This window comes from Schistocerca serialis, chromosome 2 (genome assembly GCF_023864345.2).
Source record: "Schistocerca serialis cubense isolate TAMUIC-IGC-003099 chromosome 2, iqSchSeri2.2, whole genome shotgun sequence".
NCBI classification, from domain to species: domain Eukaryota; kingdom Metazoa; phylum Arthropoda; class Insecta; order Orthoptera; family Acrididae; genus Schistocerca; species Schistocerca serialis.
Window position 1 is genome coordinate 977,012,973 of NC_064639.1, and position 12,419 is coordinate 977,025,391.

The 12,419-nt window shown below is 39.0% G+C and overlaps 1 protein-coding gene across 10 annotated transcripts in view; it reads right to left on the reverse strand.

The window, feature by feature from the left end:
* The window catches only part of LOC126458388 (protein bric-a-brac 2-like), a 419,174-nt gene that overhangs the window by 219,752 nt on the left and 187,003 nt on the right, over positions 1-12,419 (reverse strand). The window contains exon 6 of one of the 10 annotated variants that reach the window (XM_050095392.1): positions 3,192-7,632. The exons of the other annotated variants lie outside the window; for them this stretch is intronic. Within the exon in view, the coding sequence (XP_049951349.1) occupies positions 7,421-7,632 (212 nt within the window). The 3' untranslated portion in view covers positions 3,192-7,420. Of the gene's footprint in view, positions 1-3,191; positions 7,633-12,419 lie in introns of those variants that run through there. 10 annotated transcript variants of the gene reach the window in all.

The following is a 12,419-nucleotide window of genomic DNA, read 5'->3' on the forward strand; positions in this document are numbered from 1 at the left end:
ATTTAGAATTGAGCATAATGTAATAGACTGTGAACATAAAAAAAAAAAGACAAAGAGCTTGCGCTTCGGCATACCGGGAGAAAACAGCCCTGTCACATAAAGTATAGATGATGAATCTATACGTTGTATAACAAACACAAAGTTTTTTTTGGATGAATATTGATTGCCGATTAACATGGAATGAACACGCAAATATGCTAGCAAAAAGAATACCTTCAGTGTGCTCTGCTCCAAAGGTTATATCATCAGTTTATAACACCAATGTCTTGTCGTGACTTATTATTCTTATAATACATACACTCAGTTCTTATCTATGTGATTCTTTTCTGGGGATCAAATATAAAAAACATGGACATAGTTATCATTCCATTTATAAGGGCTGTAAGAACAATAACTAAGGTAGCAGCCTAGTTCATTGTAAAGAATTATTGTAAAACACTAAGTATTCTTAATGTACCAAGTAAGTACATCTACCTATCTGACGTAATTAACAGGCAAAATATTAATAAGTATTTCACTTATAGTTCTACACATAATCGTGGGATAAAAGCCTGTATGGACTTACATTTACTACAGAAAAACAAACAAAAAAACTCAAAACAACATTTACTATCATTGAATAGAACTGTACAATAAATTCCCAAGAGGATTGGAAAACGTAATTAAAATTTACCTGTTTAAAAAGATAGTAAAACATACTTCATAATTAAACAATATTTATAACATTCAGATTAGGGGTTCATAACAAATGGGTACAACTACAAAATCCTGTCACATTACAATACATACATATTCATATTCACAATGTAATGCCTTTACAAGCATATATGTCAAGATTTAGAAAATGTATCTGAATTGTGTGAAAACTGACAACTGACCCTAAATAACAAAAAGTGTGAGGTCATCCACACAAATGTTAAAAGGAATCTGTTAAACATTGGTTACACAATAAATCAGTCTCATCTAAAAGCTGTAGATTCGACTGAATACCTAGAAATTACAATCATGAACAATTAAAAATGGGCAGAGCACATATAAAATGTTGTGGGGAAGGAAAACCAAAGACTGTGTTTTATTGGCAGAACAGATCTACTTAAGAGACTGCCTACATTAAACTTGTCCACCCTCTTTTGGACTATGCTGCAGGGTGTGGGATCCTTACCCGATAAGATTACCAGAATACATTGACAACATTCAAAGAAGAGCAGCACATTATGTATTGTCACGAATTAGGTGAGGGAATGGCACGGACATGATACAAGATTTGGCCTGGACACCATAAAACAAAGGCATTTTTTGCTGCGGTGGAATCTTCTCACAAAATTTCAATCACCAACTCTCTTCTCCGAGTGTGAAAATATTTTATTGATGCCAACCTACATAGGGAGAAACAATCATCATAATAACATACGAGAGGTCAGAACTTGCATGGACTAATATAGGCGTTCATTTTTTCCACGCACTGTTCAAGAGTGGAATAACAGAGAATTATTGTAAAGGTGGTTCGATGAGCCCCCTGCCATGCACTTAAAAGTGTGATTTGTAGAGTATCCGTGTACATGTAGATGTAGCTGTAGATGTACACCTATAATGTGTGACAGTTCCGTCCCATCATTCTCCTGAATTCAACTATCACTCATCTTGCAGGGGGGGGCGGGGGGGGGGTGGGGGGTGTACGTTGACGTGGTTTCCATGAAGACGTGCTTCGGTTATAATAGCTTGCTTATGGATCTGGAGTCAGTATACCTGACTGACTGGAGAGAGTGCAAGGGGTATAGCAGGTTACCAGTGTAACTTGAGTATGAGCAAATGAACACTGTACAATCATGAAGTTTCAGTTCCAAGGCCTTACAGTCCAGAATGGGTATGCCAATCAGGAAAAATCGCTGTTTGATGCAATCATCCCACACATACACCAGGTTGAAGACATAGTTTGGTAAAACACAGTGTCCTGGTGCATAAAGTCTGTAGCTGCCTGCTGCACATCCTCGTCCAACAGGAATCATCAACCCTTTAAGGCCTTTTTTAAGGTACCGTAGGAGTGATAATTGCGTGAGATCAGGGCTACAGGATGAGTGCTCGAGTGTCTTCTACTTGAGTTTACGTAACTCCTGCAATATGTTCCAAATTGACTGGCATTTTGTATTAAATTGTGACGAGCACTAACTTTGTGCACTATTCCACAATGGTGGTTTTGGACAGACATGTTGTCCCATACCCACTCCATAGTTCACGTTTCTGCATTTACTGCATGCACGTCAAAAAGACACAAATGTCACAATATTCTCTTGTCTGTATGTTGGTGCTTATATACCTGCACTGGAGTAATGCTATGTTGCATATATGCTACAGCAACACCCTCAAATGGAAACTTTTTGAGCACCCCTTATACAATAGGGATCAACCGAACGAGGCAGTGCAGTTGTTACACACAGTCTTCATACCCAGGAGGGTGGAGTTAGCGCTTTTTGCCCACTGTGATTTAAGTTTTCCTAAATCATTTAAGGAAAATGCTGGGATGATTCCCACAGCAAAGCCATGGCTGACCACCTGCCCTGTACTACCCTTGTGAAAACTCACTTTCGTATCCTATGTGTATGTATATTTTGGGGCATATATTTTCGTTGTATTGTGATGACAAATCCTGTAACATTGTGGGGTGATTCCTGGAGGAATAAATAAATAAGTAAATGTAGCAAGTTTTTAAAATTCAAGTTTTTGTTTATTCCACTCAAAGCAAGAATAACTATCAACTACAAAGACAATATAAAAAACATAGATGATGGCAATAATACCAGAAATATGTTAAAAACTTGTGGCCCAAAAACAAGTGACATTATCATTCAAGTAAGCAGATACAGAAACTTACATTACGGAATTTAAACAGTGAAGTTACTTAATCTATTGTTGGGAAATTGTGAAAGGCATTGCACGAGGTTCAATGATAGCCCGCTTAATTTTCTTTGTGAACAACCATCCATTTAATTTTGAACATTAGTCAGACATTTTTACAAATCTACAAAAAGCAGCATCAAAACAGAAAATTACAAGTAATACTTTTGTAAAACGTTATTAACTGGTTTTCTGGTAATAAGCTTCCTCTGAATTTGAAAAACGTGAGAGCGACAGGGGACAGGGTGGGGGCGGGGCGGGGTGGGGTGGGGGGTGGGGGTGGGGGGGGTGGGGGGCGAAACAACTGGTGCTTGGCCACGAGAAAGCCTGGCAATAACATTTGAGTTTTGCACAATGCTGATTAATTGGGTACTGAGCAATAACTAAGATCTTATATACTAACAAGGGGAGGCCGCCAATTGTGAAATTCAGATTCGATTCATACTGCGCATAATAAAAGCTCATGGCCAGAGGTGTAATGTGGCAAAGCAGCAAGATGCACTTTTCACCCATTGTCGAGAAAATAATTAAAAGAAACCGTTGCGCTGAAATACTCTCTACGATTAATAGTTTTCTACAGCGTCGTGGCGCAGCGGTAAGCGCTCGGATTCGTAATCCGAAGGTCGCCGGATCGAATCTCGCGCCATGCAATTTTTTTTATTGTTAGTTTTTTGTAATTCAAATATATACAAACTATTAGTGAATTGCTTATGCATGTTGGTGAAGGCGGCTCGCTCTCCAATTGTACCGCCTCCATTTTTCCGTTTTTTTAACAGGGTGTACCAAAGCTCTCCTGTCCGAACTGATTTTCGACGATGTTATAAGTTGCGCTAGGGACCGCATCTACCTTCTTTCGAAGTTAGCAGGCAACTACGCTGTTATGTGGCGGAACGTTTCGGCCCATTCAACATCTGTCCTTCAAGTGTAACGAGCGAGTAACGTGGGGTCTCATTTCTAATTCGAACGTTTGACTTACGTTATACGTATTCGTTTCGGAATATCGTTTCTATGTCTTCCGTTAACTATATGTGGTTAACATTATGAAGACAATTAATAACATTTGTGAAATACAACTTTGTTTGCAGAAAACATAATGATGTTCGAAGTCGCCAGTTTTTCCACAACAAACGACTTTCAACAACTTCTTATATGCATAATTGTTGCAACTGATTGCCAGGGAAAAAATAAAAAATAAAAAAAATAATACACACACACACACACACACACACACACACACACACCTGAATTACAAAAAACCAATACTAAAAAAAAAGTTGCATGGTGCGAGATTCGATCCAGCGACCTGCGGATTACAAACCCGAGCGCTTACTGCTGCACCACGACGCTGTGGAAAATTATTAATCGTTGAGTGTATTTCACCGCAACTGTTTCTTTTAACTGTCGATTTTCTCGACAATGGCTGAGAAGTGCACCTTGGTGCTTTGCCACATTACACATCTGGCCATGAGCTTTTATTATGCGCAGTATGAATCAAATCTGAATTTCACAATTGGCGGCCTCCCCTTGTAAGAGATCAGCAGCACGTATTTAGCAAACTTCAGATGGCTACAGAATTAAGTTAAGAGAGGCATGAATAAATTCCACAATTATGTCACCAGACTAGTACATTCTCTCAAGAACAGTCTTATACAATTAAATTTCACTGGTGTCACAATGACTTATACATATGTAAACAAAAATATAGAAAACACACACACACACACACACACACACACACACACACACACACACACGCACACGCACGCACCTGCTATAACTGGCTGAGAAGACACAACACCACTTCAAAAAAGAAAGTGTTAACTATTTTTGTCTTTTGTTGCGCAGTTTGAAATTTCAGCTAGTTATTGAAAATTCTGTTCCTCATTCGCAGTTATTTCCTTCTTACCCTGTACAGTGTCACATTACCATAAATGTCTTTTAAGTTACTGATTTGTAATACTCTGGAAGGCACCTTGTTATTTTGAATTCATCCCTTAACTGTAAAACATAATGACTGCATTGAATTAATCACAGTAAGTACAGCAAACTCACGAAGAGTTACAGATTGACAGTTTCCTTATAAGTCAGTATAAAAGCAACTGCATAGTTTTCTGCGCTGGTATGAGGTTTTTCTTAATTATATCAAAAACAGCACATTTGAGGTAAGGTGGACCATTTTCAACACTGAATATCACTTTGCATCTCACTACACAAGATGCTTACATGATGAGGCACCTTTATAAGTGCTAAGTGATGAAAAACAAACCAGAGGTAGGAATCTCTTAATTGCAAAAGGCCTCTCTCCCCTCCTCTTTCTTATACCACTTGACATCAATCAATCTTAAGTTTAACATGGTAAGATACTGCATCATCGGTTTACTATGCACTTGATAGGTATGTACCCAGTAGAACAGTTCATAATGGGAGGGAACCTCCATGGTATAAAATCACTGTAAAGGGACTTCTAAAGGAACAGAGATTACTGCATAATAGGTGTAAAACAAAGTGTAGGGCTATAGATAGAGAGATGCTGAATGAAACACGTTTGGCTGTCAAGAGAGCAATGCGTGATGCCTTCAATGACTATCATAGCAGAATATGGTCAAGTGATCTTTCACAGAACCCAAAGAAATTCTGCTTGTATGTCAAGGCTGTTAGTAATATCAAAGTTAGTGTCCAGTCCCTAAAGAATAGGAAAGGAACTGAAATTGAGGGCAGCAAATCAAAAGCTGAAATGCTTAACTTTGTTTTCAAATGTCCCTTTACAAAGGAGAATTGCCCCTTTAATTGTCGTACCAGTGAAATAAATGAATGAAATCAGTAGTAGTGTCAGTGGGATTGAGAAACAGTTGAAATCATCAAAACTGAAAAAAGCTCCACGGCCGATGGAATCCCTATCACATTCTATACTAATTTTCAGCTGAGTTAGTCCCTCTTCTAACTATAACCTATCATAGATCCCTCACACAAAAAACGATGCCCAGTTCTTGAAAAAAGCACAGGACACACCCCTCTACAAGAAGGATGGTAGAAGTGATCCACAAAACTGCCATCCAATATTCTTGACATGATTTCATGTAGAGTCTTAGAACATATTCTGAGCTCAGACACAATGAGGTGTCTTGAACAGAATGACCTCCTCAATGCCAGTCATCATAGATTTCGAAAACGTCAATCATGTGAAATCCAACTCACACTTTTCTCACATGACAAAGCTTTGGATCAAGGGAATCAGGTAGATGCAGTATTTCTTGATTTACGAAACGCATTTGACTCAGTACAACTACGCTTATTGTCAAAAGTGTGATCATAAGAGGCATCAAGTGAAATTTGTGCCTGGACTGAGGGCTTTTTGGTAGGAAGGATGCACCACGTTATTTTGGATGGAGAGTCACCGTCAGATGTAGAAGTAACTTCAAGTGTGCCCCTGGAAAATGTGTTGGGACCCTAGCTGTTCATGTTGTATATTAATGATCTTGCAGACAATATTAACAGTAACATCAGGGATCAGGTTTTTTCAGATGACACAGTTACCTGTAATGAAGTACTACTGAAAGACGCTACATAAATATTCAGTCTGATCTTGATAAGATTTCAAAGTAGTGCAAAGATTGGCAACTTGTTTCACATGTTCAGAAATGTAAAATTGCGCACTTCACAAAACGAGAAAATGTAGTAACCTATGACTATAATATCAATGAGTCACTGTTGGAACTGGCCAATTCATACAAATACCTGGGTGTACCACTTTGTACGGATACGAAATGTAATGATCACTTACGTTCAGTCATGAGTGAGGCAGGTGGTAGACTTCAGTTTATTGGTAGAATAGCCAGGAAGTGAACTCACTCTACAAAGGAGATAGCTTACAAATCACTCATGTGACCGGTTCTAGAATACTGCTGAAGTATGAGGGACCCATACCAAACAGGACTAGCAGGGGATATTGAAAGTATACAGTATTTTCGTAAACTGTTTTAACCCAATGCCGAGAAGATTCCTTTCCAGGAAGTCCCTAACCTGACATTATGCTCTGTCTCTAATGTTTTCATTGTTGACATGACATTAAACCTTAATCTTCCTTCCTTCTTATCAATTTTGTTGCAATGTATTACCTAATAGATGGATAATTTTGAAATTGCGAACCACATTTTGTCCCGTCTTGTATGCAAAGATGTCTTCATTAAGCCAGAAAAATAAATTCTTTGTTTAAATAATCCAGTATTCTACTGATTGAATTATTAAAGGCAGTCAAAAGAAAAGGTCATTTTCAAACCATATAGATCTTACTACACATAGATATATGTTCTAATTCCTTCGTGGGAATCGCAAAAACATGATTGTGATTATATTTTACTACCACAAGAACAAGGGATTCTGTGAAATGTGCCATAAAATTCCAGTCAACAGCTGGCTTGTAGCTAAAGCTTCCACACTCTCTTTAAAAAAATAAATATGGATAAAAATGTAGCTTCATATTTCTGTTTTTCAAGGTCACAAAATGAGAAATTACAGCAGTATATTGCTTTCATGCCAGGTGCACTCTTGCCATGTGACACCTCATAGCATACATGCGATTGAAAACACGCATGCACACTGGACACACGGTTCTTCCCTGGTGCCATAACCTGTGCTGACGCAGTGAATTTTCGTGCACGAACAGTTTCCCACATTCGTGGCAGCGGTGATGTGGCTGAAGTGCCCTGACCCCTGACAGGGATGTCTCCCACGTGGTCTGGTCTGAGAAACAGAGAGAAAGAAAAGAACAGTTTCGAGACCATCTCCAGACTTCACGAGACCACAGAAGCAGTACAGGTCAAAGACTTCCGTGTGTCATCGCAATGCAATTAACACAAAATGTGTTTTTTGAATGATGTTTATAAACTACATGTAACAGACACAAAGGAAGCACCTACTTACCACCTGACAAAGCTGGAATAACTGGAACAGAGGCAACAAAAATATGAAATGGCAAAAGACATGAAACAGTAAAAACAGTGAACCTACCCTATTCCTACAATTTGTCCTATCTGCCTTGCCAGTCTTAGCCTGGGTTGTTCAACAGCTTTTCAGCTCCACCATCCACAGAAGGAAATGGCATTTCCTAAAACTATGAGATCTATTGTCTTTTAATATTTCACGTTTTCATAGGCCCCAGCCACATCCCAGATTGGTAACTAGTAGAGAGATGCCTATTATCTTAATACAGATTATAGCCTTCATTGTTTATTTTATGGTGGGAATAATAATTGCATAAAAGAGTGGTACCTTGAAAGCCAGAGAAATTTTCTGTACTGTGAAGTATATGTGTACCACTCAACAATTAGTTAGAGGATACCTTTTTTCATTTTTGTTTCTTACAAATGATCAATATAAAAGACTGTTCTCAGGTTTGTTGAAATTAAACTCTGAACATGAAGTTGAAAGCTGCACCTACAAACCCATTACAGATAAAGAAGCAATAATTAAATAATAACTGCTACAGCAGTAACCATTACAATAAGGTAAAAAAAAGTCAGACAGATCAAATTTCAAGTTTTCAAAGGTTGAAGTTCCGCTGATGGAAGTTACCAACAAAGGAAAATGATTTCGTGCAGAAACAAGTACTGAATTGACTAAGAATTACGAGATACACAGAATACACGAAAAGAAAATAACAATGCAATACAAGAGCCAGAATTCAAACACCCAGTCCCAATGCTATGATTCAAACACCTAGCCCCAATGCTATCAAACTGATACTGCAGTATTAATGGGATATGCTGATTAAAGTTTCATTATTATTCAAACTTATTTTTAGTACAGAAAAAAGCTATTCCTGCAAACAAAGAAGGGTGTATGTGATGACTATTGGGACAAAACACAGCATACCCACAGAAAAGCATGCACAACTTATTACCATCTATTAGACTATGAGAAACACAGTACAAGGAACATGGGAGCATCAAACTGACAACTCGTTCAGATAGCTGACGGTAGTGCAATGACAACAGAACATGTGGCGACGAGACAGCCTCAGGACAACACTGCCAATAAGAGTAGGCATGTGGCCTTCCTGAAGAACTACACTCTGAGAATATCACAACGTTGTTCAACTAGCTCTGACAAATGGATGCCAACAGCTGAAATCAGGGCAACCATGAAAGTCTGGAACATGTTATGGAAGCTGGGTTCAGATCCTGAATGTGTGGTTTACTGCTGCACCATACCACAAGCAATTTTTTATATAGACACACACACAGGGTGGTTAGAAAATGTCTGAAACACTTGTCGTGATGTTGTAGGGCAGATTGTACTTAGACATAAATGTTAAGAAAAAAATGCAATACATTGCACCCTTTCTGAGTTATCTAGCATTGAAGTTAGCCAATAAGGTCGTTGTGTGCACGAATTCAAGTTTCTGCTAACCAAACAAAGCACTCATTAGGTAACACTGCCCCTGGCAGGCCGCTTGAATGTGAGCACGCGACGCTCCGATTGGCTACATTCAGTGCTTAATAACTCGGAAACAGTGCAACGTATCGAATTTTTTCTTAACATTTATGTCACGGTGCAACCTGCCCTGCAACACCCCTTATGTGCGTTTCAGACATTTTCCGACAAACAAAGATGATGTGACTTACCAAATGAAAGCGCTGGCAGGTCGAAAGACACACAAACATACACACAAAATTCAAGCTTTCGCAACAAACTGTTGCCTCATCAGGAAAGAGGGAAGGAGAGGGAAAGACGAAAGGATGTGGGTTTTAAGGGAGAGGGTAAGGAGTCATTCCAATCCCGGGAGCGGAAAGACTTACCTTAGGGGGAAAAAAGGACGGGTATACACTCGCGCGCACACACACACACACACACACACACACACACACACACACACACACACACACACACACACACACATATCCATCCGCACATATACAAATGGTGTCTGTATATGTGTGGATGGATATGTGTGTGTGTGCGTGTGTATACCCGTCCTTTTTTCCCCCTAAGGTAAGTCTTTCCGCTCCCGGGATTGGAATGACTCCTTACCCTCTCCCTTGAAACCCACATCCTTTCGTCTTTCCCTCTCCTTCCCTCTTTCCTGATGAGGCAACAGTTTGTTGCGAAAGCTTGAATTTCGTGTGTATGTTTGTGTGTCTTTCGACCTGCCAGCGCTTTCGTTTGGTAAGTCACATCATCTTTGTTTTTTGATAAATTTTTCCCACGTGGAATGTTTCCCTCTATTATATATATATGTGTGTGTGTGTGTGTGTGTGTGTGTGTGTGTGTGTGTGTGTGTGTGTGTAGGGGAAGGTGGGGAGGGGTGTTGCACGATAGTTCATAATCCTCGTTACATCGTAGGTGCTCCTTTAAGTGACTGGGTAAGTCCGTTCAAAAGCCAGAGAAAGGTGAGGGCATGCTATCTCTAGTACCAGCATGCCTAGTAGAGCACTGTGGCACTTAATCAACCTTCAAGCTGATGACAACTTTACCTACTTTATGGGAATCTGTTCATTTGGCACTCTCTTCTTCCAAAAATCTATTTTATCCATTATGTTGTTACTCATGTTGTCTCTACCCATAACGTTTGTTCAAATCCAGAAAGGTGCCCAAAATAATTTTCTGTATTATCTACAACTCATCTTGCAGTAAGGAAATTCTTACTTACCCGTTACTCTTTTTCCATATTTTGTAACTCATAAAAAATAGAGTTTCTTTTTCTCTTGTCACTATTATTAATTTTCTTCAGCTATCTGTCCCCCCTCCACCACACCCCTCCCTCCTGACCTTCTGTCAAGCTACAGGTCAATGTCTTCTCATGTTTCAATTACAGTACAGCTTCCCATTAACAAAGTTTATTGGAGTAAAAGTAGAAACTCTACTGAAAACCAACAGGCCACAGTTCACACACAGGTCCACCCACAACATGGGGAGCATATTAAAACCAACAGACAGAAAGTGACTACCACTTCAATTCTTGCTTTAACAGATTGTAAAGAAAGTACAGGCAACACAGTTGGTAGGTAATAATGAGTTTGCAAGGAGTATACCACTAAAGTAGATGAGTATTATAGACAACACCACAGACAAGTTTCGAGTACCAAGAGAAAGTCATTAATGTGAGCAGCTACAATGTGAGGAAAATGTTAAAGTAAATAAGATTTACAAGTTGCTCTGGTTGATGTTCACAAAATGGGAACAATTATTGATAAAACTCAATTCTGACTCCTAGCAAAAATGAATGGCCTTATGCCCAGAAAATACGAAAGAAAAGGCAAGAGAAGAACAGTAAGGCAGCTACATCCAAACACTTTTGCTGAACATATGAAAGAACTCAAATATGTGTTCAACAGCCATCTTCCACCCACAGAGTTCTGAAATACTTCTTATATCGCTCACTCATGCTACTGTAGCACAGTTCAGTCTTGACAGCAACATGTCTGTGCCTGTTGGTCTTCTACTGGAAGAGCTGCAGTTGTAATTCTCACACAAATAATTAAATGAGGACTATAAATGAGTTACTGTAATAATGGGATATCCTAGGTGAAATACAACAAAACTCTCTCCCTCCCAAAGTAGTGGCTGTTTTATGTGGTGCTGGTGATACCAAACAGGTCAGACAAAGAGGGGGCACGAAACACGGGATAGAAAGACTGTTTAAGAAGTAATCAGTAGATGTGTGTTAATTCTCTTAGCCCTCGTGTTACTATCTTCCACCTCCTAGAAGAAGCCTTTCAATCAGCCAGCAACTGTAAACACATGCTGTTGTCAGAGTATCATTTTGTCCAAGCAACATTACAAAGAAATGACTACTACTGAACAAATGTGTATCACTAATAAGGTTTATGTGGCAATAGTGTGCTTGGTTCACATAGCTACCACCTCAGGGTCACCACAAGTTTCCCCAAGTGATATTTTCCTGATTTCCAGACATGTTTTAGCATTTTCCCCTAACAAATTTTGCAAGGATGACTAAACACATAAGTTGACAAAAAAAGTAGGGACTTCTGTATTTATAAATGGGTGAGCAAAATTTTTAAGTACTAACATCTTATGTAACGAACTGCATTTAGATGGAGAAAGCAAGCCAAACTGTATGTGTGTTTCATTAAGACCACTGATGTTATTTTATTTCAATAAAACGAAATACATTTGGTGACAAAAATGAGCATTTCCTTGGAATCGCAAGACAGATTTAAAATACCTTCACTGATTTCAGAAATGACCTCAGAGAAAAGTAGGTCTCTTGGAAGAAGTGTATAAGGCGGGAAAGAGTTGTGTAAACCAACACTTTAGGTGACCACCAATAAAATTTTGGTTCTACTAACCGTTATTGGCAGTTATCACTCACTGTGTTATGTTTATTATTTTAGTGGTATTGTGTGTCCTTCCGCTTAGCTGAATGGTAATGTGTTTTCCTACCATGCAGCGGGTCCGGGTTTGATTTCTGGCTGGGTTGGAGATTTTCTCTGCTCGTGGACTGGGTGCTGTGTTGCCAAAATGTGCTAGAATAAATAAAATGCCACGGGCTGATCGGTAAGATTAGA